This window comes from Camelina sativa, chromosome 19 (genome assembly GCF_030686135.1).
Source record: "Camelina sativa cultivar CO46 ecotype springtype chromosome 19, ASM3068613v1".
Classification (NCBI taxonomy): domain Eukaryota; kingdom Viridiplantae; phylum Streptophyta; class Magnoliopsida; order Brassicales; family Brassicaceae; genus Camelina; species Camelina sativa.
Window position 1 is genome coordinate 3338978 of NC_141898.1, and position 26318 is coordinate 3365295.

Here is a 26318-nt window from a genome sequence, read left to right on the forward strand (position 1 = left end):
AAGATGTTGAGTATGATTATGAGGAGAATCATGAGATGAATTTTTTATTTTAAAGTTTTAAACTTTGTTTGGATTGGCTTTTTCTTTGTTTTGTTTCAGTTATCAGTTCTAAATTTTGTTTGGATTGGCTTTTTCTTTGTTTTGTTTTCAGTTCTCAGTTTTATTATTATTAGGTTGTCTCTTTCTCTATGTTTCAAATGATAATATCCATATTTTAGATTCACAAATTGTAGTAATATAGCTAAGATATCAATAATATATTACGACTAACAATTCTTTTATTGTGTAGTCTTTCCTCAGCCACCAAAGGCGCGCAGCGCCAAACGCCTAGGCTCAGAGCGCAAACCAGACCTTCATTGCCTCACCTCGCCTCTCGCCATTTAAAACACAGATCCTAACCCAACTTATACTGGTGGATAACAATTTTTCTACTATTTATGTGTATGTCCGCATAATGTGATCAACTGTCCATTTCACAATTGTTGTCCGCAAATAAAAATTATGACTTCAAAGGTTTCTGAGACTACATCTCTGACGCTTCTAAATTAGTAATTCCACCAATAGTTTTTCTCGGTGATGGAAACAAAAAATTTGACATCAAGCTTAAATCATTTTCATTGACTCGTATACATTAAAATTATTGACAAATTGTTGCCTTTGTCCACTAATTAGGTACTTTCACATAAATTTTATATTTTTGTCTATTGTTTCATGTTATTATGGAATGTTTTAAAATTGTGACATTTATAAATGGTTCAAAATGCGAATCTAGACCATCTTTTCTTGGAGTGTGTCCAAGGGAGGTTATTCAGCTGCTTTTCCTTGGATAATGTGGTATATTTAGAAGGCTCGAAATGATAAATTATATGCACACTCGGTAAATGATCTTTCTTAGGTTCTGAGATTAGCGGAAGAAAAGGCAAAAGCATGGCAATTACTGCAAACAAATTCTTTGTGTGAGCCTCATGTTTCAACGGAAGGTGGAGTTTAAATTTTGTTCTTTCTTGCTTCTCAGGAATCCATTTAATCGGTCCATCGTTGTTTTGTGTATGGTTCTTGGAAGCAGAGCGACAATTTTGTTGGTATAAGGTGGTTCTGCTTGTCACCAAATATTGGCGCCCCATCTATGGGAACATCCAATCTACGACCAAGTCTCTCTTGTCTACATACCGAGGTGGATGTACCAATTTAGGCAATATAATACATGTTAGGCGCATGTGTCCAAGACGTTGTCTTCATCCTTACCGACTGCTCCGACCTGGTGAAGATGGTGTCTTCACCTCACGAGTGGCCGACTTTCTCAGCATATCTAGAGGAGATCGAGATCGACAAGGGGGTTTCTTTTCCTTTTCTTTATCATTAGTTCCCCGTAGATCTAATGTCAAAACGGATGATTTGGTGCGACGAGTTTGCACATTACCGCATTTTACTACTATGTAAACAATATTTCTTCTAGTTGGCTCATTTGAGGTTGACAAAAAAAGGTTTAAGAATGTGGTATTTTTGGAAAAAAACAATCTACAATGTAGCATTTCTCACAAAATTCCCAAAAACATTACTATACAACCATGAGTCACTCTTCAACTAATAAACATCAAGCTTGAAGGGACTATTATTTATTTGTAAAATATAAAATATTGCAAAAAAATTTCATCACACCCTAACTGATCACCAGATTGGATGGATGCATGGTGGACAAGCGACTTTAATTTAAGGACCCGGTTTAGCGACTTCAGTGCAAGCTTCTGGAACCAACTTTCCGCTGAGAACAGGCTTAATGTTAGAACAGGCCGAGACAGCTGGTCCTTCTTTACCATTGTGGACCAAGTTGATGTCAGCGAGGGCAATGTTGGTGCAAGGACATCCTTTGCTGCACATTAGTTTCACAGCCACCTTTGTTGCTGATGTGCCCTTAATGTTCTTGATGGTCACGTCCGACAATTTTACTTGAGATGGTACCTTCATGCATATTAGTTAAAGAGATGAAATTTAAGTTTTTGCTCTATATATAATATTTTATTTAAAAAAAATCTATCAAATTAATGTAGATATTTTGTGTATTAATTGATTTGATTAGGTTACTTACCCCAGCTTTGCATTTTCCATGTGGACAATACTCTTGGTCGATGAGAACGGGGGTGCTAACATTGTCCATTGTGATATCTTCGAAAATAATGTTGGAGGCAATACCAGGGGGAGATCCAGGCCATGTCTTGATGCGAACTCCATTGTCAGTGTTCTTGATAAGGCATTTCCTCACGGTGACTCCTTTCACTGGTTGCTCATTAGGATACAATCCAAGACTTCCAATGGAAATACCATGTCCTGGTCCACATTCGACGTTCTCAATAAGGAGATTTTCGGTACCATCTCCAATGGAAACGCAGTCATCTCCAGTTCTAATCTTTGCCCCTATTAAGTTAACACCGTTGGACCTTCCGATGTGGATACCATCGGTGTTGAGACTCTCTGCAGGTGCATCAATGCCAATATTCTCAAGAGTTAAGTTCTTGCAGTTAATGATGTTCATGTGGAAAAGTTTGCTGTTTGTTGACGTAATGCCCATAATTTTCGAGTTTGTTAGACCCGTTAATCGGATGTTCTGTTACAAAACACATAAATATAATGAGTTATATATTTGATGAACAAAAACTTCTAAAATGTATATAAAAATTGAATGTGCTTACGATGGGGAGAGAGTTGCATTTGCCAGTTTTGGCGCAGTCATTGACCTTCCAAGCGAGGGCACCTTGACCATCAAGAATAGCATTGTTCCCTTTCAACGTGAAATCACAAACATTGTCAATTTCAATCCATCCCGCATGAGGTTTAGTTGCCGCGACCGTAGCTGGAGCCTTTAGATTGCCATTCAATTCCAAAGTGACTGGACCCTTGCATGGACCTTTGAGTTCTAAGCTTCCTACCAAATATTCACCTTTTGGCACTATCAGTGTCCCCCCTGCTGCACACACATCTGTCCATGCTTTCGCAAATGCCTATACATGAATCTATTTGAGTCAGATTCATTGTTAACGCATACAAAATCGAATAATAATACAATATATGGTACGTACGGCACAGTCATCAGTTTTCCCGTCTCCTTTGGCTCCTAATACTTTAACATCGCAACTTGCTTTAGGTCCACCAGGTACCGCTCCAGGTACTGCTCCAGATACTTTATCGCCAACTGCCGTAGCTGCATCTTTTGCTTTATCACCAACTGATGTAGCTGCATCTTTTGCTTTATCAACAAGTGGTGTTGCGTCTGCTACTAAGGTGGCCATAACCACTAGCACGATAAAAAACAACCCATTTGTTATACAAAAACCCTCCATTATTTGTTTTCTAAATTTTTTTAATGGATTTTTTTTTTTTGTTTTTTTTTGTTTTTTTCCTTTATTCCTTCTTTTCTTTTTGTTTTATGTTTGTTGATGTGTTTTTTTTTCTGAGATTTCAGTGTCCGTTTTATATAAGGAGCAAAGGGAGATGGCAAAACCACAAACTCCTTCGTAGCTAAAAATATATCCGAGGATTGTGGTGGCTGATCCCTTTTGACTTGGTGCGTTTTCTATTTATGAACTTCTATACATGGATTGTGTCATAATGTTGTAACATTGACGAAACTTGTACCCCATTTAGGGTCATCACAATTTGATTATTTTATTTTTTCGACTTTGTTGCAAAAAAAAAGTTAATACTTATAGATTTGAGGGAGAATCTCATATTGGGCCTAAACGTGAAGTGGTTAATGGGCTTGGTGTGAGATAAACAAATGAATAAAAACAGAACCCATTAGACAAACCCTAAAAAAGCCATAACGGAATGGAGAAGAACGGCGATAGTGTTGTTGGAGATTACGACGTCAAGACGAAGAGAGAGAAGCTTAAATCGGTTCTGTCTCGTCTCCTTGCCGATCCGATTCTCGCCGACGTTCCGAGGAACCCAACACTTTTCGATGTCGTCACTCTTGTCAGTCTGGAAAAGGGAAGCGCTATGCGTCTCTCCGTCATCAAGCTCGACGGCTCCTCACTGGGTATATTTACTTGGTTTTGGCATTTTATCGAACATGTGGTGTGCATTGTGAAAAAAAATTGTACCATGGTATCGTTTCTTTACTTGTTTGCTTATTCCTTGGCAGATGTAGCCGTCATGAATTCAGCTACTTTGAAAGATCTGAAGCTTTTGATCAAGAAGAAAGTTAACGAAATGGAGCAAGCAAACATGGGTCATCGCCACATTTCTTGGTATATATTGTAGCCTTCTCCTTTTACTTTTCTAGTTCTTGTCGTCGTAATACAGACAACTTGTTAATTTGGGAATATGCAGGAAGCATGTATGGTCAAACTTTTGTCTTTCGTACAATAATGAGAAGCTGCTTGACGATAATGCTCTTCTTCAAGATGTCGGAGTCCGGAACAATTCTCAGGTTTTGAATTTTAATCACCTCCCCATTTCTGAATTAGAGTTAGTTTTGTTGTGTCTGTTGTTCAACTCTTTTTAATCATATGTATGCTAATCATGTTTTGTTTGATCATGATTACAGGTGACCTTCATGCCATATGTGATGAAGAAGGGTCGAGGGAGACACTCCAAGAGGAAGAAGCATCGTCTTTTTCGTTCACTCCACAAGACTTCTTGAACCACCCTTATTGATATGTTGGTAACTAAAACTAAGTCCCTTATCTTTATTTTTTACATGTTAGAATGTTAGATTGCATTGGTAGGTTTGCTTCAACTTGGTTTTGTCATTCAACGCCTTGAGCTAAGAATTAAGAAATCCTAATAAGACACTAAAGAAGAGATGAAATCATTTCAAGAACTACTAGAGTTTTTTTTTTTTTTTTTATTCCCCTAATGATCAATTGATTTGAGAGACATTAGGTCTGATATGTTTTTTAAACAAACATTGAAACAAAGTTAAGATTCCCTGTGATGAATATTTTAGTAATCTGGAACGGTGATCAAATGGGGCTCCCTCTCTTGGAAACACTTTCCATGGAGGTTTTAGAGGAACCATTTTTGTAGATACTTGGCAATTTCTGAGGGTTTCTTATCTCTTAGCCAAGTGAAAGCTCTTCTTCTTCTTACTGTTTTTTCTTTTTTTGGTATTCTGAGACATTGTGCTACACGTCGATTCTTTTTTTTTTTTCCCATTAGTATAGACTATTTTTATAGTTACTTTTGTGCTATTACAATTGGTGGGTTTTTGACCAGGCTTGCTGGTGGAGTAGACATATAGTCGTCGTCTCAGCACAATTGAGATCAAAACCAACATATTTATGTGGTTAATCGCACCTTACTCACCAGCATCTCAATACGCAGCAATCAGCTAGTGGCAACAACTGATCTTGAGAACCTTTTATATGGTTTAGCGATCTTACCATCAACACGTGAGGGACCCGATCTTTATCAGAGTTTGAGAGTTGATTTATTAACTCTCTCTGTATATGACTGGTTCAGTGTTAGACTCTGTAAATAATAGTTGTGGATAGTTTGTAATTATTGGTGGCAATGTGGAATAAAAAAACAGAACAGAAACTGCTATCTTTTCATAATTAATAAACCAGGAAACTGAAGGTAATTCGAGATTTGATTCTTGTTTTATTTCCACTGCATTTCACTTCATATATTTCGTCTGCAGCTGAGATGCTTTTGGTAGCTCAACCCAACTATTCTTGTCCAAAGCGCAATGCAGACGTATGCGTGTTCTCAGCTATTGGTTTGGTGATACAAAGCTTAATTAACAAGCATTAAATATTACAAGGGCACGGTAATATCTCAAAGTCAAACATATTAATAATAGACATCTCTTATTTAAAAATTTGGTAAATAGTGCGTAATGTTTGAATTTGAACATAGATGGGCCTACGAAAATGTCTTTTCTCCGATGCTAAATCATATAATTACAGCCTAAGATTGGTATTTAGCGTTTGGAAAAAACCTACAAGTGGTGGGAAACTTGTGTACCTCTTACTAAAATGTTTCTTTTAGCTTTTGAAGAACCAACACTCACGGCACAACTGCCCCCACCCACCATTTCTTTTATTTTTACTTACTCATAGTCATAGCATCGGTTTGAGTCAGTGATTATTAATTATATATTTAGTGGTGAATTGGACATTAACGATTAAAATCTACTACTATTTGCATAATTGCATTTATTTCGTTACCATGTAGAGTTGTAGACAGAAAAATAAATAAATAAATAACAATGGAGCTGAAAAATTTGTAGTTATAAAACTCTGTTTAGTTTTTTTTTACTTTTTGATCTCTTGATCCAAACTCTTCATCTAACTTATCTTTACACGCTAATTATGACTGAAACCCAGCAACACAAATAGACACATAGTTTAATATCTTTAAAGTTCAACAAAGGATTTGAACTAAATGTTATCTCACCCATTAACTTACATAAAATCCACGAAGAAGTCTTATTAAATTAACTGGAAAAAAAGTCTAATGTGATCTATATACCACAAACGAACAAATGCAACTCTAATTAATAAAAGGCATTTTGTTTCTCAAGAAAAAAAAACAATAAAAAAATTTGAAAGTATACAAATTATTTATAAATCAAAAAGGTCAGATAGTTGTATATTAACGACTAAAAAAACAATTCAATATAAAAACACCTTAGATAAAAAGAAAAAAAAAAAAAGGTAAAAGGAAAGAGAGGACTTTTGCATGAGTTGGCAACTTCTTTTTTTGTTCTTATTATTAAAGTCTTAAGAAAACTAATTATTTAATTAAATGTTGCTCTGTCATCATCACACTTTTTTTTTTTTTTTTTTTTTTGGTTTTGTATTCTTTCCCATTTTCTTTATTCTCTTCTTTTTGACAATCCGCAAACTCTAATCTCATCCCACGGTCTAGATCTCTCCAATCATCATCACTTCTTGTTCCATTCACTTGATCCTAAAAAAACTAAAGAAAATTATATTAAAAAAAAAAAAAAAAATCCACGAGAGAATTATTATTATGTGATGCCTATTCAACGTACCCTCCTTTTTTCCTCCATCATCTTCGTCTTCTCTCTCTCTCTCTCTCTCTCCATCTCGAGACCAAACTCTTGCTTCTGGTTCTCTTCATTCTCATGGCTTCAGAGAAGAGTTTCAAGAAGAGAAAGATCACCGATGATGAAGACGAAGGAGGAGGAGGAGGACTACTAGAATCCCTTCCCGGAGATATTGTAGCTGACATACTCTCTCGGCTACCAATCTCCTCCATAGCTCGCCTTATGTTCGTTTGCAGATCTTGGAGATCCATTTTGACTGACCACGGTCGTGTCTCTTCTTCCCCTACAAAACCATGTCTTCTCCTTCACTGTGATTTCCCAATACGCAACGGTCTTCACTTCCTCGACTTATCAGAAGATGAGAAACGCATCAAGACCAAAAAATTCACCTTAAGGTTCGCATCTTCCATGCCCGAGTTCAACGTTGTGGGATCATGTAACGGTTTGCTCTGTTTATCTGATTCTCTCTACAACGACTCACTCTACCTCTACAATCCTTTCACTACAAACTCCTTGGAGCTTCCCGAATGTTCCAACAAGTACCACGACCAAGAACTCGTGTTCGGTTTCGGATTCCATGAGACGACAAAAGAATACAAAGTGTTGAAGATAGTTTACTTCAGAGGTAGTAGTACTACTAGTAGTAGCAATAACGGTGTTTACAGAGCTCGGGGTAGAATCCAGTACAAGCAATCAGAGGTTCAGATCTTAACCTTGTCCTCAAGGAAAGATCAATCTTTGTCTTGGAGAAGCTTAGGCAAAGCTCCTAGTTATAAGTTTATGAAGCGTTCATCGGAGGCTTTGGTCAACGGGAGGTTACATTTTGTGACAAGGCCTCGCAGGCACGTGCCGGATCGTAAGTTCGTATCATTTGATCTCGAAGATGAAGAGTTTATAGAGATACCTAAACCGGACTGTGGTGGGCTAAACCGGACCAACCATAGGCTAGTGAATCTTAAAGGGCGTCTTTGCGCGGTCGTTTATGGTAACTACGGCAAATTGGACATATGGGTTATGAAGAGTTACGGTGTTAAGGAATCTTGGGGAAAAGAGTATAGCATTGGGACTTACTTGCCAAAGGGGCTAAAGCAGAATCTTGACCGACCCATGTGGATTTGGAAGAACACTGATAATGGTAAAGTGGTTAGGGTTTTATGTGTGTTGGAGAATGGAGAGATCTTGTTGGAGTATAAGAGTAGGGTTCTTGTGGCTTATGATCCAAAATTGGGTAAATTTAAAGATCTTCTTTTCCATGGTTTGCCTAATTGGTTTCATACTGTTGTTCATGTTGGAACATTGTCTTGGTTTGATACACCGTTTATGATAAAACTATATTAATCAAAAGCCTGAAATTTATATTAGTTTTTAGATCTTTTGGTTAAATGTAAATATGATTTCATAAACTTTTCCGGTAATTTGTTTCTTAACTTTTAGATGTTGTTTAATTAGTACTAACCCAAGATCGTGTGCCCTTTAATCGTATCGCTTAATTGTATGCTAATATTGTTTTTTACCATGCATGCTCGACCACCAAGCAATACAAAGAAGAAAATGGGAAATCTCTTAGCATATATATATTTATTTAGATCTAAATAATTAATAACAAGAAAAACAAAGTTAGATAAAGCAAACTTTAAAGATATACTATCATAGAAGAAAAAAAAAAGAGGCTTTCGCAAATCACGCAAATCATATAATTTTCACTAAAAAGAAAAAATTGTGTATATATAAATATAGATAACCAATAGTGATCTTCGATCTAAATATTAAACCCATGTGAAGAGATTCCCTATCGTCTTTAAAAATAAAATAAAAAATCTATTCATCGTAAGATCTAAACATCTTATACAATTAAAAGATTTTAAATAAACCTTTATATATATATATAAAAAAAATAAAAAAAAAATAAAAAAAAAAAAAAATCGACGACGATGCAATTTTTCGTGGTGTGGGAAATATGAACATTTTTGTACATGATGAGTGATGACGAACGTAGTTATATTTGGGTCTATCAAGGTACATTATGAACGGCTCTAAGTGGCCAAATTAATGGCCATTTTTCTTGCTTACCGACACCTCTAGAGTATGCGTGCTGCGTTTAAATCATGGAATATCGGGTTTAAATGTGAATTCAAAATGCAATATCTTCACCTATACACATATATTTCAACTCCAAGACTGAAATTATTATTCTTTTCAGTTTTGACGATAGAGAAACACAGAGAAATTAGAGATGTTGTGAAAAACTTCATAGTTATCGGCTTCTCTTTATTTATTTTTGTTATGAAACTGCTTTATATCTTTTTTTCATGTCATGATTTTGACTCATCTCTCGATGTGTTTTTTATCGACCCTATGATATTGCTACTAACCTAATGCATGTTGACTAATTTGGGATTTATTATAATTCTGCTATATATCATGTACTGTAACAAACAAACAAACAGTATAATTAACTTAGACGACTACTTTGATTGCCTAACCTAAACAACTGAAAACGTTGTCCTAAAAAAAACTAGCATATGACTTTGGAAAGGCATATGCATTGTCTATTATTGGGTACATGACTTCGGAGTATAGAAGGAATGAACTACAAGACTATATATAAGAAATGTCTCCAAGGAGCAAGAACATGTAAAGGATAAGATAAGTGTATTCATGAATGTCATGATACGAGTTGAAACAATCAAAAGTGACATAATTACATACATGATTATAAGCAAAACTGAATGAAACAAATAAGGTCCAATTAAATGAAATTGATTAAATAATAATACTAGTTGTTTGAAGGCAAAAAAATTCATCTTTTATCTTTTAAAAAAATTTGGTAAGAAGCAATATGCCATGTTTGTCTTACGTAGGTCCGCCATAGCTAGGGTCCCCCCAAATATCAATAACCGGATCAAACCGGCTAAAATCATAAATGCAAATTATTGCAATCATCAATAGGTTAGAGGACTAATTCGATAATTGGTTACAAATGATTTAATCCATGAGAGATATATTATAATATAAAAAAACAAATAAGAGAAAAAACATAAAACATTAGTGTTTTTAATTTTTGTCTTTTGTCGTGGCTCGAGGCTCTCGTCGTCTCTTGTTGTCTCTCATCTGGTGCGCGTGGAAGAAATAGCAATTATGCTTTTTTTTTTTTTTTTTTTTAATATTTATGAGATGATTTGATGATTTCTCTCTCTCGTCTCGTTAGTGACCCTCACGATCTCTCTCATTCTCTCTCTCATATAACTCGGATCACCACATGACTCCATCTCTTCTTTGCCGTTACCCAAAACCAAAATCCCTAAAAAATTTCCACTTTTCATTTTCATTTGCATTTCCCCCTTCCTCCTCCTAAAGACGAGACCTTTTTTTTTTTTTCTTGTTTTGTGTGCCAAAACTCAAATCTTTTTGAGAGGGCTTAGGGGGTGCGGAGCTGATTGATGTCTTTGGTATCTGGAGCCAGGGACATGGGGTTGGACGACAACAAGAACAACAACAACAACAACAAGGAAGGTGGAGATGATGAAAACACCTCCAGAACCGACGACGAGGCTGTTGGATCTTTGGGAAGACAGATGAGCGAAGCTTCTCTTTGTGCTACCGAGGAAGAAGAAGACGAGGATTCCAAATTACAATTGGGTCCTCAGTACACTATCAAAGAACATCTCGAGAAGGATAAGGTTTCTTCTTCTTTTTCTCTTTCTTTTTCTGGTTTGTAATTTTAAACTACATTGTCAAAAAAAAAAATTAATGCTTTGTTGAATCTGAGTTCTTGTAGGATGATGAGAGTCTGAGGAAATGGAAGGAACAGCTTCTTGGAAGTGTTGATGTCACCAACATTGGAGGTTAGGCCTCCTCTTCATTTTTAAACAATGTTAAATTTATGATCTTGAAATATTATATGGCCACATTTGATGAGACCCTTGTTAGATGATGCTGCTTGTTTTGTTTGTCATCTCTCTGTGATTTATGTGAATAATTTGGATCTGTTTGGTCTTTGTTTACCTTCAAATAGATACAATCTTCCTGCATATGATTCCGGAAACTGGTGTGGATTTCAGTTTTTCATCATCTTTGTTCATGTCCTTGCTTGACTGCATTTTTTTCTGAGTGTTTTGTACATAACGTCAAGTTAAGATTGGAGAAATGTGTATTACATTGATGAATTTGTCACTTATTATAATCCCTCTCTTGATATGCAGAGACTCTTGATCCGGAAGTGAGGATTCTTAGCCTTGCCATCTTGTCTCCCGGAAAACCCGATATTGTTCTGTTGGTTCCGGAGAATGGAAATCCAAAGGGCATGTGGTTTACTTTGAAAGAAGGGAGCAAGTACAACCTCAAATTCACATTTCAAGTTAACAACAATATTGTTTCTGGTCTTAGGTACACCAATACAGTTTGGAAGACCGGTGTTAAAGGTAAAACAATACTACTGACAAGTTTTTTTTTTTTTTTTTAAATTGATTCTCAATGGTTTAGTTAGAGACAATGTGATCCAATTCCTTTTCAATGGTTTCAGTGGACAGAACAAAGGAAATGCTTGGAACCTTTAGTCCTCAGTCGGAGCCATACAACCACGTGATGCCAGAAGAGACCACTCCTTCTGGCATGTTTGCTCGAGGATCATATTCTGCTAGAACTAAGGTATGATTAGATTAAGACCTTCATCATCTAACTCTGTGATATTCTCTTCTTTGGTGTTGTTTTTTAAATTTACTTGGAAAATCTTGTTTCAGTTTCTTGATGATGATAATAAGTGCTACTTGGAGATCAACTACAGCTTTGACATCCGTAAAGAATGGCCTGCGGTTTGATATTTCGTGGAACGCGAGTTGCCTCCTGAGATGTGTTGTCAGTAGAAGAAAGTTGTGTTTGTTTCACTCCCTATCTACCGTTTTTTCGTTGAACATATAAATGTGAAATCGTTTTTTCTGATCATCGTAGAACAAGAACGGCGGCATTTACTTCCTTCATCTTTGATCTTGATTTTTTTTTTTTTGTGTGTCCATTAATGTCGTTGGAAATCAGTATGTCTGTGTTTGTTCTCAACTCTGTTTCTCCTTCCACTTTACATATGTTTGATGATATGATTGTGTTAGAACCTGAGATGTATAATGATTCTCAGTCAAAGCTGAAAGTTACAAAAAAAAAAGGTTTTGCTTCACAGGAAATGCATCTCGTTTCTTTTATATGCCTTTAAAGAGAAGCAAACTATTATTGACCGCTTCTTCTTACCACCACATCATCAGGTTTCTTTTCATACTTCCAAGTTCTAATCGCCTCGTTTAAACATTACCACCAATATAAATCCTCTGATGCAATTGGCCTAGTTGTGTGCATTTTGTTTGATTTATTATTGGGCTTTGATTAATTTAAATTAGATTGTGGAAATTATACGTTCGTAATTTCTTTTATTTTAGTATATCAATATGATGCCAAGTTCTTATCCACATATCATTATCCATCTGCTTTACGATACGACTTGTTATTTCGAAAAAATAGTATTGAGAAGAACAGTTTGACAAATTCATACTACAAACCAAAACATGGATCATATTAAAACATGAAGATCACAATTGATTATGTCAAAGAGGGGTAAATAAAAGCAAGAGGGCAAAGTAACACCTCTTGGAATGTGAAGAAACTTGACATTTACCATCTCAGAAATGGATCTTGGTTATGTTTTACTCTCGAAATAAAATTAAAAAAAAAATCCTATTTATATATATACTTAGAGAAAGAAAAAGAGAGAAACCATCAAGAGGGGTAAATAAAACCATTGTTGGGGACTCCCTCGTTTACACCTTTTGGCTCACCTTCTCCCAACAGTTCTTTTGTTTATGTGCTCTTACCACTTTCTTTAAGAGAGTTGAGCCTCCTAAGTCTCTGGTCAAGTTCTGCCAGCACTGCTGGTTCCTGCTTCTTCCTCTGCTTTGATATGGTGTTGGTAGTCATCGATCCAATTTTCTCAAATGCCACCTGAAAATGTGTTGATATTGATACTACGGATTATGAATCTTATATATACATAAAACTCGGTGTTCGGACTAGGGCAGGCTTGGCTTACCGTTAATAATTCATCCGGGTCAAAAAGCTGATGTGAAGTTGTCTGTAATATGTTGATTACATCACCGACCTGGTGGGTCATAAGAAGCTCGTTCTCTTTCATCTGCGAATGAAGAGAGATTCACGAGATGAGACTCACCTGTGTCGGAGGATTAATAATTTACGAAAAAGGCTGATCAGAGGAAGAGAAAGAAGAACCTTGAATATTGCTAAAGCTGCATGGAATAGAACCTTTGCTCCTTCATAGAAAAGTACATCCCACACCCTTAGAGTTGTCTGCAAACCAAACCAAAGTTTGCTGTATAACATAAGAAAAAGTAATCTTAAAAGACACATAATTTGACAAAAGGTTTCGTTTTTAAGAACCTCTGAAGGAAGGCTTTTAGAGAAGAGGCATAGAAACCATTCGGTGGCTACGAGGGAAACATCAAAGCCCATATCTTCAAGATGACTAGCTATTCTGCAAACATGTAACGTTAACGAGTCAATTTCGTGATCGAAGAACAAGATAAAGCCAGAATTTGATAAACTGATGAAGCTCAGTGACCAAGAGAACCAAGAAAGCTAGAGAGAGTTACCGAGGACATTTTTGAGCAAGCAGATCTTTGAAAACCCGCTGCTCAACATGGCATCCAGACAAGTTTGTTGTGTAGCAGTCACGAACTAATACGTTTTCCAAAAGGACAGCTAGCATCCAGAATGCGTCTTCTTCTGTCTTCATGACAAGTAATAGTAATGCTGCAACATAGTTTAGTCCCTGGACCAATAACGAAATTGATTAAGACCAAAAATTCTATTGAATAACGCAAATGGATATGGGAAGGATAAGTGTGTACCTGACAATAGCCAACATCAGAATCGCGAAAGGAATAGCCAACAAGCACACGTCTTAGAGCAGCATGACCCTCTGGAGTATCCAACCATGGATGGCCTGGAAAAGTACGTGGCAGATCCTGCAAGAGTAGAGACACAATGTCAAATGAAAATGATGAGAAGATCCGAAAAGGAAGTTGCAGTATAAGACAATAAAAATCAACATTCATAACATATAATCTCGAATGACAATCAACCAACGCAGAAGAAAGACTCTGCTAGAAATTGCTTGAACACAAGAATTAACAACGGATCTATAACAATCCTAAAACAAAGGATCAATGTAAAAATTTAGAAACGAAACCACGCAATAGTTGGTTTCCTGCAGCTAACATCAATCCTACAATTACTCAAAATACAATCTGAGAGGCACAATTAAGATCCAGGGGATGCAAAAAAACACAACAAACATATGAAGCAGCCTCCTATAACCATCATACAACAGTAGTAAAAGAGAAAGGTTTTGCAAAAGTAGTTGCCAACAGAGCACAAGAATCAACAACAGATCTACACCAATCCTTGACACAAAGGATCAGTCAAATTCAATCCTAAAATTGCTTAAAAATCGAAACTTTGGATAAAAAAAAAATGAAACTCACATGATCAATCTGCCTGGTGGCAGGGGTGACCTTGCCATCAACGGCCTTAGTCAAATCACTATAATAACTATCAGGGACGGTGGACTTCTTCTTAGCAGCACCAGAAAGAGAAAACCAAACCTTAGGCCTCAGCACAGGAGGGATCCCTTTCCTAATCAACCTCTTCAAAGTAATCGCATTCGTCAAAGTAGAGATCTTGAGAGACGTTTTCAAAGCGATGCCGTCTCCGATCAAGAGAATCTCAGGCTGAAGGTACCAATTAGCTCCTTTGCTAGCTTCAAGAGCCCACCAAACACGTCCTTGGTTCCTCACTTTCTCCCTGACCTCGTTCAAAACGTTGACGTCGTCGACATTTCCTTCGACGGTGAAGCCGTACAAATCCTGGAACTTGACGACGATGTTGGCTCGTCTGGCGTGGATGCTCGGACGGAGAATCGGAATCTGAGATTGGAGTTCCATTGTTAAATCACGTCTGCTTTGGATCCCAAACATCCTCCCTCCGGACCAAATTCGATTCCTTTTTTTTTACAATATTGTCTGAAAGTTCAGATTTTTTTTTGTGGGTTCCGTCAAATTCAGACCAAGGACGAATACGGAAACATGGACACCGTCAATTAAAATTTTATAAAAGGTTTTGTAGGCTGCTGCTGCTGCTATAGAGAACCAAAAAAAAAAACGAAATTAAAAAAGAAAAAAAAGAAAGAGAGAGATGTTATAAAAAGAATCATATCAAAATCTGATAGATACCTTTCAATATTATAATTTGTTTGTCACGTTCTGCAAACGTTATCACCTCTCTTTTGAAACACCTAATCTTCTCTCCCCCTACGCGCACACACACACACAGTAAAAAAAAAAAAAGATTACAGCTTCTTTTGTTTAATAAAAAAGATTATAGAAATTTCCAGAAACAAGAAGAAGAAGAAGGCAAGAACAGATGATCTCTCTCTTTCTCTTTTTCTTTCTCTTTCTCTCGCTCGTGAGAACAAAAGACACTAAAAATGGAAAAAAAGAAAAGAGAGAGAAATAAAACAACTTTAAAGGGAAAAGTATATTAACTGAAAGAAAACGAAAAAAATTACAGAGGAGCGTTGAATTGGAATCCCCGCGTCTCTCGGGGTGTTGGTGTCGAACAAGAAGCAGAAAGAAGAATTATGAAAGTTGGAATTTTGGAAGAGAGATAGATGATGTATATATTATTATCGCTAGGTGAAGGAAGGAAAGATGTGTTCCTTTTTAGATAGAGCGTTGAATCAAGAGCCTTTGATTTCTTTTTGGGGTTATTTTATTTATAATTTAATGAAACATTATGATTTTGAAAACGAACTTGGATTTCATTTAGTAGGAGGGTTAATAATAATACTAATGACGCAGGTTTAACTTTTGAATCATTTTGTTTATGCCCCCCCCCCCCCCCTCCAAAGATTTTTTTTTTAATTTCATCTGTTAAATGACTAATATATCCGTGAACGTTGTGCGTAATTTGGTTGATTGATTGGCTTATTATGGCTCTCTGTTCTTTTCTGAGGACTTATGTGTCATTCGCCTAGACGATTAAATATCTCATTTTCTTGATGTTTCTATCATCATCTAAATTGCGAGATAAAGCAATTGACACTGGATTTTAAAATTTTTAAAAATTTCCAGTTAACAATTCATCAGTAATAGATGAAAATTACAAATATTTTTGTGTGTATTCGGTATAAAATATGATTCCATTCCATCCAATTCTTTAGAATTAAGCCATGCTTTGAAAAAAGTTTAAAAACTTAAAGAAGGCGAAAACGTGCTGAAGTGCCATATATAGCCTATGTTATATTTATTTAGTATTAGCTGATGTTCATATGATTAAGACATGTACACTTTTCTACGATACATTGTAATATATAGATTCATCTGAGAACAATATGGTATCCCATTCCCATATTTTGATTGATTTTATTAATCAGATTTGCTTGAGATGTACGTGAGTCCACGACTCCACTTACCTTCATTACTCTAAGTCTCTCTACTAACCTTTGTTTATCCCCTCCCAAATCGTTCTATCTATACAATATGTATATGTATATTTTGTATCTTGAACCATATGCAAAGTCTCCTACTCTCCTTAATGTATATATACATAATTTCGTAACAAACACTATTGGATACATCTACAAAATTTTAGATACGATCTTGTTCGTTAGTTTATGAGAAACTTTAAAAAAATGCATCCCCACAACGGGAAGAGAAGCTAGCTCATTATTATGCAATGAATTAAAATAAATACATAGGTGGGAATTTGGGATGAGTTAGTTTCGTCGGTAACAACAAACATGTAAGACAACCTCACCACAACTAAAAAAAAATAAAAAAAAATCAATAATGCGATAATCACCAGTATCTCTCAAACTAATAACTTCTTTTTCAGCTGGATCACAATCAGCTCAATCTTGGGCCTGTCACATCTTATATTAGCCCAGCTCATTTGTTTCATCTAGTTTACTACTGCAAGCAAGCAAAAGCAAAACCTTTAATCAACCAATTTGAGATAACCAATTTTCCACAGCCAAAATTATTATTTTAGACGCAAAAAATTTTCATTTTAGAAAGATTTTTTTTTTAGTAAATATAATGTTAATTTTTAAAGCATTTATAAAATCTCTAAAAGCATTAACCAATTTTATTTTTTAATCAACAAAGATTTAACATACGATGGATACAAAAAATGATATGCTAACTTTATTGCTACATAAACTTATATATCATATTTGATGTATAATTTTTTTTCAATAGTTCACATAACACATTTTTAAAAAGTATAATAAGTTTTTCTTACCTACGTTAACGAAACAAATTTCTGATATATAAAAGATACACTAAGATAAGGTCGTCTCAATTGATAACCTTATATTATATAGATTAATATGTCCCTTTCTAAACATTTTGTTCAATTATTTAGTCAGTTTGATATAGTTTTAAAAGTTGTTGCCTTGTTGGGTGCATTTTTTTTGAAAATTGACCCAAAAAAAAAAAATACCAAAAATACAGATCTTCTCCAACTAATGTTCGATTATTGAATAATAGTATAATACCACCAATTTTTTTTTAAAAATAACATATGAGAATCTTCTTGGAAACGAAGCTACCCCAAAAGAATACTATACTACTACAACACAGTCCTCTGTTTTGTAACAAAATCGATCCTTCTATGTTCCCGCCGTAACCGAAAGCTCCCATCTCGTCTGTTTAGAGTTGTGATGGGAACATGGAAGACGAGAAGCAGTAGTAAGAAGCAAGTTTGCTACATTTCAGTCCCAGCTCAGATCATAAACTCTGTTTCTTCATCGTCCTTACACTCTTTTCTCGATAACAAATCTTCAAAGAAGAAGAACACAACAATCAAACTCTTCAATCTCAGAAACCCAAAGCTCTGGGCTTTATCTATCTTCTTACTTACTGTTTTAGGGATATCATTAAGACTCAGTCTTTGTCTTTCTCCTTTTGGTTTCGGCGATCACGAAAGTCAACTTCAAAGCTCGGATTCTAATGTATCTCCTAAATCCCATCTAGGTTTTGCGTATAGCAGATCAAACGCTACTCAGACTGAGATTTCAAACGCTAAGGATCGATCTTTGGATACGGGTTTGGAGAAAAATGAAACCTTTGGTGGTGATCGATCCCATTTGATCACCTCTGATGGAAATGGACATGGTGATAAGAATGAGTTCTGGAAACAGCCTGATGGATTAGGTTACAAGCCATGCTTAGACTTCAGCATTGGATACAGCAGAGAGAGTAAGAAGATTGCTAGAGAGAGGAGAAAGTATCTGATGGTGGTTGTCTCTGGTGGGTTGAATCAGCAGAAGATTCAGATTGTTGATGCGGTTGTGATTGCGAGGATTCTAGGTGCTGCTCTTGTTGTACCAATATTGCAAATCAATCTCATTTGGGGTGACGAGAGGTAAACAGTAATATCATAATGGATCATCAGAAATGTTCATTTTTGTGTTCATCCGTCATTCTGAATGTTTTTTTTTTTTGCAGTGAGTTTTCAGATATATTTGATTTAGAGCAGTTCAAGAGTGTTTTAGCAAATGATGTGAAGATTGTTTCGTTGCTGCCCGCAAGTAAAATAATGACTAGACCATCAGAAGAAGGTGGTATGCCCTTTAACGCCTCCCCTCAATGGATCCGTTCTCACTATCTAAAGCGTGTAAGATCATATACAACATCCCTCTTGGATCATTTAGTGATGAAAAAATGAGAAACAATGTTCAATGGTCTTTGTTATACTTATATCCTGCAGTTCAATAGGGACGGAGTTCTGCTTTTAAGGAGATTAGATTCAAGATTGTCTAAAGACTTGCCCACTGATCTCCAGAAGCTCCGTTGTAAGGTATGTTTCTAACTTGGAAGCTAAAAAGAGTTTGTTTTTGTTCTTTCACATTTGAACAAGAAATGTGTTGCAGGTAGCATTTGAAGCACTGAAGTTTTCGCCACGGGTCATGGAGATGGGGAAGAAGCTTGCAGAGAGGATGAGGAGCAAAGGGCCTTACATTGCGCTGCATCTTCGAATGGAGAAAGATGTGTGGGTTAGAACAGGATGCCTTTCTGGTTTGAGCTCAAAGTATGATGAGATTGTTAACATAGAAAGGATTAAGCGGCCTGAGCTCTTAACAGCCAAATCTAGGATGACATCTAATGAGAGGAAACTCGCTGGTCTCTGTCCATTAAATGCCAAGGAGGTAACAAGGTAAATGAGTGACCTAATGGTTTTCTTACAAGGTTTTATGTGCTGAGAGAGAAGTTGGTTTTCAATTATATTGGTCGATTTCAGGCTGCTTAGAGCACTTGGAGCACCGAGAGATGCGAGGATCTATTGGGCGGGAGGGGAACCGCTTGGCGGAAAGGAAGCTTTGAAACCGTTAACAAGCGAATTCCCACATCTCTACAACAAATACGATATTGCATTGCCACTTGAACTCAAACCTTTTGCAAAACGAGCTTCGATAATGGCAGCAATCGACTATATAGTGTGCAAAGAGAGTGATGTGTTTATGGCATCTCATGGAGGGAACATGGGCCATGCAATTCAGGTACACATTCTTAGGTCTCAGATGGTTCAAAAGTCGATTTCTAGTATGCAGTTACACAATCTTAAGGTAAAGACTAAAGAGTGCTAAATTAATCTTTCAGGGGCACAGGGCTTATGAAGGACACAAAAAGATTATAACACCAAACAAAAGGCATATGCTCCCATACTTTGTGAACACATCAATGAGTAAAACAGAGTTTGAGAAGATGATAAAGAAATTACACAGACAATCTCTAGGACAGCCAGAACTAAGGGTAAGCAAAGCTGGGAGAGATGTTACAAAGTATCCTGTTCCTGAGTGTATGTGCAAACAAGCCACCTCTACTATTTAAAGCTTCCTTTTTTTTTTTTTGCACATACGGTCAAAAACAAAGATTATCTTTGATAAAGGTATAATATACTCTTTTTGCTCCAGTTTCTAAACCAAACTGCTTGAAACAAGATATTTTCATCAACGAAATAATCTTAGGCCAAAAGAATAAGAAGCTGTTTCTGATCAAACCAAGAGAGATGAAAATTCACAGAGAGCGGCAGAAATATATAAGTTGATTCATCCAATACTTATTCAACAAAATAAAATAAAAACTCAATATTTTCAAAAAAGAATCCAATCTTTCACCAGGAAACTATGAGAGAGACACAAACTTAAAAGCTTCTAGAGCTAAACAAATGTAGGGGGGGGGGGGGGGGGGGAATCAGTAGCCTTTTCCACAATGTATCAAACTGCCGGCACCTAGAAAAAGCCCGAAAATTGCTGCACTGCCAATGGTAGTTTGCCCAATGTATCTTATCTTCATAAGCCCAGGAACCTGCAGGAAAAGAAGAAAAAGAAACAAATGATCATCATCAAGCAGTAACGAGATAGAAACAATGAGAGAGACACAAGCTACTGATTCCCCCCCCCCCCCTTACATTTGTTTAGCTCTAGAAGCTTTTAAGTTTGTGTCTCTCTCATAGTTTCCTGGTGAAAGATTGGATTCTTTTTTGAAAATATTGAGTTTTTATTTTATTTTGTTGAATAAGTATTGGATGAAAAAGAAACAAATGATCATCATCAAGCAGTAACGAGATATGAATTTTAAACAGTTAATGTCGATCCACAAGTTTCTATTGAGATTGTGATCACAACCGTTTACGCATATAGTGACAACAAGAACAATCTCTACTCTAGACATCTTTCATATCTAACTTAAAGCGCTAAAACTTTCATATTGATCTTGCTAACCAACTCACAAGTAAACATAACTGAGGCGTTATCACAGAAACAATTGATTAAAGTTATCCAAAACGGTGACATAGATGCACAAGTCAAATTAATTCAATGCTCAAAAGTGAAGGCAAACAAAGCAGAAGACTGAGAAAGATATGATTTTTATAACAAAAACCCGAAATTACAAAGCTTTACCTTGAATCTAATCGCCTCGTAAGTTCCATAGACAGCACCTGAACACAACGAAACAAGTTCAATATCATCTTCACACCAAAAATATTCGTACCCAAATTCTCATAGAATCGAAGGCGGATTTTAGATTGTAATTTAGGGTTTAGGGTTTTTATTCCCAGAATGTAAAGGAAATCGAAAAAGAAAAGCTTACCTACAGCGCCACCAACTGCGCCACCAACGGCAACTCCGGCAGTGATTCGGGCCAAACAGCTGTCTTTCGCCATCTTTTTTGTTTTTGTTTGGAGAGACAATTCGTTTGCTGTGTCTTTCTTCTTCTCTGTCGGAATATTAATATTGCGGTTGCCCTCGCCGCCGCTGTATAAAGGTTTTGACTTTGGAAGAGTGGATCGATTTTGCCTTTCGCTACAAGAACAAGGCCACAACACCGACTTGTTCCTAAACCGGGCTTAACCGAATTCGAACCAAATTTGTGGAAGACGTCGGTTTATGCCGGAAAGGTACGAAGTTGGACTAATTTGGAGTGGTTTATTTACCCAATGGTATATTATATTTAACTTACTACACCCTGCATTAATTGTTTTGTTTAAGAATAAAATCTGGCCATAACATTTATAAAAAAATATACAATATACTATAAAACTAGAATTGGATCCGTGCTAGAGCACGGGTTAACATTTATTTTATTTATTTTGTAATTTTTATTTAAAATGTTATATATATATGATTGTTTTCTTTGTTTTAATTTTTTTTGCTCAAACACTATGCCATGAAATCAGATGTTGAATATAACTTATGAAAATAACATCTATTTTATAAGATCTATTCTAGTAGATCTAGATTTTGACTCGCGGTACACTGCAATTTAAGTTATTTGATAAAAATATTAATTTATGTTTGCTAATTTTATTTGATTTGTTTAGTTTTTAAAATTATATATTGTATTTTGATTACTAATTATATGACTTAACCTACACTATACCACATATTAATTATTTTGTTACAATATTAATTAATCGATTTAATTAGATACGTCTATTAATCTAATATTCATATTATTAACAAAATAATGAGATAATATTTTATCTATGTAGCACCGAATTAATGACATTTTAAGTTTCTATTAATATCTACTCAAACATGTCTAGCCATATAACCCGTCGTGTGATATTTTAATTTGTTGTACACCAAAAATTTAAAATATTTTAATAAAGTTTCTTTTTTTATAGAAATTGAACTACTTATAATATTTGAACTTCTTATAAAGTTTAAATATTATTAATATCTTAAACAGTTATAAAAATTAAATGTTTTAATAATTGAAATATTAATAATCTTTAAAGCTTTTAAAAAGTTCACAAAATAATAAGATGATATTTTACCTGTGTAGCACCGAATTAATGACATTTTAATTTTCTATTAATATCAACTCAAACATGTCCTGCCATATAACCCGTCATGTGATATTTTAATTCGTATATATTATTAAAATTTAAAATGTTTGAATAAATTTTATTATTTTAGAAATTGAAATACTTATAATATTTGAACTTCTTATAAAGTTTAAATATTATTCATATCTTAAACATTTTATAAAAAGATAAATGTTTTAATAATTGAAATATTAATAATCTTTAAAATTTTAAAAAGTTATACATTTGAATTTTTAAAATTATTAAAAGTTGAAATTCTTTAAAATAAATAACCATAATAAAATGCATAAATTTTTTAATTTCAATGCCTGATAAATCAAGGTTTCTGCTCATTTGTATTCATAATCATTTTGGTCTCTTTTTTATTAATATGACTTTGAATCTTTGCCTAGTTTTCTTAGGTGATGTAGGACATTTTGTATATTTTTTTATTCATCAGTTGAGTAATATATGTCTGTTTAAAAAAAAAAAATTACATCATATGCAAAAAAAACATAAATTTCATTATTTTTTAAATGTTACCTAAAATCATAAATCATAAAAAAATTAAATAATTTAAATATAAAATAAAATAAATGTGAAAGAAGAATCACATATTTTTGTTTTAATTAGGTTGAGAGATTTCCTTGTCTTTTAAATGTTACCTATAATTGATTTATATGTTACTATAATTAACTAAATCCATACTATCTTTATTTACCAAAAATCAGACTAACATGTATATTATGATATACCTATGTAGCTATGTCACAAGTTTATAACCAAAAAATCATAAATATATTTATTATATAGTTTACAAAAAAATGTTGTGTACTTCCGTTTTATTAAATAGGGGATTTAGCAAACTAAAATTTTATATTAAGAGAATCATATTCCTTCAATAATGTCATTTATTGAATTAAATTAAATTAATGTCATTGATTTTAATTTTTTTCAGAAAATTGCTAGTTCTTGGAAAAAAAAACACACATGTCTCTTTTAATTAAATCGCTTGGGTTTAATTCTCCTATTAACGACCAACCTTTGCTGCATATCTATTGTACCCCTAGCTCTCATGTCAGCACACAAGAAAGCTCTAACATGATCTGGTTGACGATGCATCCTGAAAATGTTTTAACGGTGGTAAAATATTCCAAATACAAACATCGATCAAAAATTACTATGGGACTTTGTGTTCATACGTCTTGCAATAGTCCATAACGTTGACAAAGACTGTTTTGTCTGTCCCTTCAAGAAGAATTTGTGGTGGCCTTATAACTGTAAGAAGCCAAACTCCAACAAGCTCCGGACTATTTTCACGCAGAATATTAAAGACCTTACGAAGAATCTGTACATGTAACTCACAATCAGAGAAAAACAAGTAGAAATCAAATAACTTTGGAAGGAAGCATTTGTCACTTAAGGAAATAAATAATCCTCCAAAGCAATATCTATCAAATATAGGAATCACGGATCTCATATAGACAAACAAAGTAGAGAACCAAACTTACATCTTGCTCATCCTTCACTTCTTCCTTGATCACATTAGGTTCATCAGCCATGATTACTGCCAAGGAAAGCATTAAGAAACCAAATCAAATATTATAAATATCAACAAAATTGGTATGAACATCTAAAAAAAAAGAGAAGATGGACTCCGTCACTCCGTTACCTAAAACATAATAAGTAGTAATTTTTATTCCGAGTCTAAAACTACAATTATAATCTTTAACAATAGAACGGAAAATTTTGAAAATCAACTCAAACCTTTTTGGTAACGAAACAGCACCCGATTGGTAACTCAAGCGAAGAGGTTGTGAAGCTTTTTGTTTTCTTGATTGCGTTTTCCTAACCCTATATTTTTTGTTTTCACTTTTATAAAATAAAAAAACCCCTAATTTTTATGTTTAGGCTGCAATTTAATTCATAAAACAAAAACATAATTGACCCAAAAAAACCCGTTTAATTTACTTACACAGGACGGGAAAAAAAAAGAGTGTATAATGTACAGACAAAAGAAAGGGCTAAGAAGAGAGATGGGTGCTCTGTTTCAGTTCCTTAAGAGATTGCGGTGACTTTATTTGTAAATTGAGATGGTTCCTCCAATAGTGTACGTATCAACGAAGAAGAGATCGGAGACTTGAAAGGGACGATGATAGTTCAGCAATGCGACTTTCTCAGTTCTTTTTATATTCAAAATTAAGTTTGTTCTTAGTTAGATTGGGCACCAAGTCACGATATAATACTTCAAAGAATGTCAATGATGAGGCAACTATCGCTATGAGCCAAAACTATGAACTCATGACAACAAGTTCAATATTTAAGGGTAAACCAAGCACAACTTAATGCATTTTTCTTGACTTATTTTCACTGGCAATCACAACTTCTATCTTTCTTTTCCTTTCATTACTAAACCTGTGTTAGAGAATAACATTCTTCAGCATACTCAAAGACAAGTCAATGCCACTAGCAAGATAGAGAATAAGAAGAAGAGAAGCATGACCTCACCAACTCCATAACATGTTCTTTAGTTATTACACAAAGAGAGGCTACTCTCTCTACTCACTTGAGCTACCAATATATCCAGTCTTCCTGCGACCAAGATACCTTCTGTTCATGCGGATTTGTGGCGCACATCGTTCTGATCCACACTGCCAAAACAAACCCCATCCGTTCGTATTTGTTGAATATAGAATATAGATAGGTACAGAGATTTCAGAATAGCAAAACCAAAACTAGATAATTCTTGATTAGTATTCAGACGGTAATTACTAATTCTCTTGCTCAACCAAAGGAGCTTTTTATAAGGCAGTGTAGGCAAAGATTTCAGCATCACATTAAGATGATGCAATCAAGTAGGCCTCCAAATTAGTTTTGTATCACCCTAACTGCGTAATATATATTAATCAGAAAATGTAGGCAAAATCCTGAATTAGGTGTAGAAGAGCAACACCTATTCAGGACCATTTCTCCATCATGAAATCATAGAAGTGACGTAGCTATGAGAAGCGGTTTTCTTATATATTCAGTTAGGAAGAAACCATAAACAGAAATGTGTCCAAGGCAAGAGAAACTAATTGGGTAGAGTTTTTTACCTGTTCACATCTCATTGAATATTAGATATTAATATTCAAATTATTTAGATTTATCATAAAAAGAAAAAATCGTTTCAACAACAATGTTTTGTTAGTTATTGATGAAGAGACAAATATATAGAGAGTTCAAAATATATGACTATTTAAATAGACACACCTATTAGAACGAAAAGTTGTGATGAAAAAATATGAATAAAATATAGTGAAAAGACACAACTCTACAATAAACAAATACAACTGTTTGAGTTTTTTAAAAAGAACAAATAAAACCAATTTTTTTACAAAAAAGTATTACGAAAAGTCTCAACTGTTGTTCTTATTTATTCAGATTGTTATCATTATTTTTAAATCTTAAAATATTTTTTTAACAGAAAATTAAGATAAATAGACACAACTGTAAATTCAATATTAAGTTGTATAAAATTTCTCTATTGCTATAATCATTTCTAAAATTTAGTTAGATTATAGAATATATTCAATTATTTAGACTCAACATAAAATGAAAAATTTATTTTAACGAACTTGTTAGTTAGTGATGAAGAGACAAATATAAAGAGAGTTCAAAAAGCATGACTATTTAAATAGACACACCTATTAAAGCAAAAAGTTGTGATGAAAAAATATAAATAAAATAGAGTGAAAAGACACAACTCTACAATGAACAAATACAACCGTTTGAAATTAAAAAAAACAAATAAAAACTTTTTTTTTACAAAAAGGTACTACAAAAAATTGCAATTGTTGTGTATGCAATTGATTATACCTACAAACTCATA

At 34.6% G+C, this 26318-nt stretch overlaps 7 protein-coding genes, 1 non-coding gene and 1 pseudogene across 14 annotated transcripts; 5 read left to right on the forward strand and 4 right to left on the reverse strand.

Annotated features, from left to right (window-relative positions):
* Positions 1-1485: 1485 nt before the first annotated feature.
* Positions 1486-3513, reverse strand: LOC104764512 (exopolygalacturonase-like). Its single transcript, XM_010488055.3, has 4 exons — positions 3075-3513; positions 2688-2996; positions 2087-2602; positions 1486-1959 (listed from the first exon to the last, which is right to left on the reverse strand). The coding sequence occupies exons 1-4, from the start codon at positions 3333-3335 to the stop codon at positions 1711-1713; spliced, it is 1335 nt and encodes a 444-aa protein (XP_010486357.2). The 5' UTR covers positions 3336-3513; the 3' UTR covers positions 1486-1710.
* A 286-nt stretch (positions 3514-3799) lies between these two features.
* Positions 3800-5604, forward strand: LOC104764513 (U11/U12 small nuclear ribonucleoprotein 25 kDa protein). Of its 2 annotated transcripts, none has more exons than XM_010488056.3 (5): positions 3800-4033; positions 4139-4244; positions 4327-4426; positions 4544-4660; positions 5215-5604. In XM_010488056.3, the coding sequence occupies exons 1-4, from the start codon at positions 3823-3825 to the stop codon at positions 4637-4639; spliced, it is 513 nt and encodes a 170-aa protein (XP_010486358.1). In that variant the 5' UTR covers positions 3800-3822; the 3' UTR covers positions 4640-4660; positions 5215-5604. The 2 variants fall into 2 exon arrangements, with proteins under 2 accessions (XP_010486358.1, XP_010486359.1); XM_010488057.3 differs by having other exon boundaries at positions 4544-4656.
* On the forward strand, positions 4925-5048 carry LOC147920097 (small nucleolar RNA snoR130). Its single transcript, XR_015592001.1, has one exon. It is a non-coding gene; the product is annotated as a small nucleolar RNA snoR130 (small nucleolar RNA).
* Positions 5605-6778: 1174 nt separating the features above from the next.
* LOC104764515 (F-box protein At3g07870) lies at positions 6779-8376 on the forward strand. Its single transcript, XM_087502280.1, has one exon. The coding sequence runs from the start codon at positions 7094-7096 to the stop codon at positions 8351-8353; it is 1260 nt and encodes a 419-aa protein (XP_087358406.1). The 5' UTR covers positions 6779-7093; the 3' UTR covers positions 8354-8376.
* Positions 8377-10036: 1660 nt separating this feature from the next.
* Positions 10037-12103, forward strand: LOC104764516 (rho GDP-dissociation inhibitor 1). Its single transcript, XM_010488059.2, has 5 exons — positions 10037-10695; positions 10794-10860; positions 11218-11436; positions 11538-11662; positions 11755-12103. The coding sequence occupies exons 1-5, from the start codon at positions 10456-10458 to the stop codon at positions 11830-11832; spliced, it is 729 nt and encodes a 242-aa protein (XP_010486361.1). The 5' UTR covers positions 10037-10455; the 3' UTR covers positions 11833-12103.
* A 448-nt stretch (positions 12104-12551) lies between these two features.
* LOC104764517 (uncharacterized) lies at positions 12552-15976 on the reverse strand. Of its 6 annotated transcripts, none has more exons than XM_010488063.3 (9): positions 15616-15976; positions 15304-15381; positions 14557-15209; positions 13921-14037; positions 13663-13841; positions 13451-13544; positions 13283-13360; positions 13086-13187; positions 12552-12997 (listed from the first exon to the last, which is right to left on the reverse strand). In XM_010488063.3, exons 3-9 carry the CDS (start codon positions 15046-15048, stop codon positions 12857-12859), a joined length of 1203 nt encoding a protein of 400 aa, XP_010486365.1. In that variant the 5' UTR covers positions 15049-15209; positions 15304-15381; positions 15616-15976; the 3' UTR covers positions 12552-12856. The 6 variants fall into 6 exon arrangements, with proteins under 6 accessions (XP_010486365.1, XP_010486364.1, XP_010486363.1 ...); XM_010488062.3 differs by having other exon boundaries at positions 14557-15206; positions 15639-15928; XM_010488061.3 differs by having other exon boundaries at positions 14557-15206; positions 15616-15928.
* Positions 15977-17673: 1697 nt separating this feature from the next.
* Positions 17674-20047, forward strand: LOC104764518 (O-fucosyltransferase 24). Its single transcript, XM_010488065.2, has 6 exons — positions 17674-18499; positions 18583-18751; positions 18845-18934; positions 19008-19291; positions 19376-19634; positions 19735-20047. The coding sequence occupies exons 1-6, from the start codon at positions 17796-17798 to the stop codon at positions 19963-19965; spliced, it is 1737 nt and encodes a 578-aa protein (XP_010486367.2). The 5' UTR covers positions 17674-17795; the 3' UTR covers positions 19966-20047.
* A 75-nt stretch (positions 20048-20122) lies between these two features.
* LOC104764519 (uncharacterized) lies at positions 20123-21501 on the reverse strand. Its single transcript, XM_010488066.3, has 3 exons — positions 21229-21501; positions 21039-21076; positions 20123-20442 (listed from the first exon to the last, which is right to left on the reverse strand). Exons 1-3 carry the CDS (start codon positions 21299-21301, stop codon positions 20329-20331), a joined length of 225 nt encoding a protein of 74 aa, XP_010486368.1. The 5' UTR covers positions 21302-21501; the 3' UTR covers positions 20123-20328.
* A 1945-nt stretch (positions 21502-23446) lies between these two features.
* Positions 23447-24009, reverse strand: LOC104767375 (eukaryotic translation initiation factor 2 subunit beta pseudogene; annotated as a pseudogene).
* Positions 24010-26318: the final 2309 nt, after the last annotated feature.

Excerpts from the sequence above, each read along its gene's own strand:
- LOC104764512 (XM_010488055.3), bottom strand. The coding sequence starts at position 3,335 with ATGGAGGGTTTTTGTATAACAAATGGGTTGTTTTTTATCGTGCTAGTG. Across the intron at positions 2,997-3,074 it reads GGAAAACTGATGACTGTGCC|GCATTTGCGAAAGCATGGAC; the intron begins GTACGTACCATA and ends ATTCATGTATAG. Across the intron at positions 2,603-2,687 it reads AATGCAACTCTCTCCCCATC|AACATCCGATTAACGGGTCT; the intron begins GTAAGCACATTC and ends GTTTTGTAACAG.
- LOC104764513 (XM_010488056.3), top strand. The coding sequence starts at position 3,823 with ATGGAGAAGAACGGCGATAGTGTTGTTGGAGATTACGACGTCAAGACG. Across the intron at positions 4,034-4,138 it reads GCTCGACGGCTCCTCACTGG|ATGTAGCCGTCATGAATTCA; the intron begins GTATATTTACTT and ends ATTCCTTGGCAG. Across the intron at positions 4,245-4,326 it reads GGTCATCGCCACATTTCTTG|GAAGCATGTATGGTCAAACT; the intron begins GTATATATTGTA and ends GGGAATATGCAG.
- LOC104764515 (XM_087502280.1), top strand. The coding sequence starts at position 7,094 with ATGGCTTCAGAGAAGAGTTTCAAGAAGAGAAAGATCACCGATGATGAA.
- LOC104764516 (XM_010488059.2), top strand. The coding sequence starts at position 10,456 with ATGTCTTTGGTATCTGGAGCCAGGGACATGGGGTTGGACGACAACAAG. Across the intron at positions 10,696-10,793 it reads AACATCTCGAGAAGGATAAG|GATGATGAGAGTCTGAGGAA; the intron begins GTTTCTTCTTCT and ends GAGTTCTTGTAG. Across the intron at positions 11,663-11,754 it reads CATATTCTGCTAGAACTAAG|TTTCTTGATGATGATAATAA; the intron begins GTATGATTAGAT and ends ATCTTGTTTCAG.
- LOC104764517 (XM_010488063.3), bottom strand. The coding sequence starts at position 15,048 with ATGTTTGGGATCCAAAGCAGACGTGATTTAACAATGGAACTCCAATCT. Across the intron at positions 13,842-13,920 it reads CTGATGTTGGCTATTGTCAG|GGACTAAACTATGTTGCAGC; the intron begins GTACACACTTAT and ends TTATTGGTCCAG. Across the intron at positions 13,545-13,662 it reads CTTGCTCAAAAATGTCCTCG|AATAGCTAGTCATCTTGAAG; the intron begins GTAACTCTCTCT and ends ACATGTTTGCAG.
- LOC104764518 (XM_010488065.2), top strand. The coding sequence starts at position 17,796 with ATGGGAACATGGAAGACGAGAAGCAGTAGTAAGAAGCAAGTTTGCTAC. Across the intron at positions 18,935-19,007 it reads TCCAGAAGCTCCGTTGTAAG|GTAGCATTTGAAGCACTGAA; the intron begins GTATGTTTCTAA and ends AATGTGTTGCAG. Across the intron at positions 19,292-19,375 it reads AATGCCAAGGAGGTAACAAG|GCTGCTTAGAGCACTTGGAG; the intron begins GTAAATGAGTGA and ends GGTCGATTTCAG.
- LOC104764519 (XM_010488066.3), bottom strand. The coding sequence starts at position 21,301 with ATGGCGAAAGACAGCTGTTTGGCCCGAATCACTGCCGGAGTTGCCGTT. Across the intron at positions 21,077-21,228 it reads CGCAGTTGGTGGCGCTGTAG|GTGCTGTCTATGGAACTTAC; the intron begins GTAAGCTTTTCT and ends CGTTGTGTTCAG. Across the intron at positions 20,443-21,038 it reads ACGAGGCGATTAGATTCAAG|GTTCCTGGGCTTATGAAGAT; the intron begins GTAAAGCTTTGT and ends CTTTTCCTGCAG.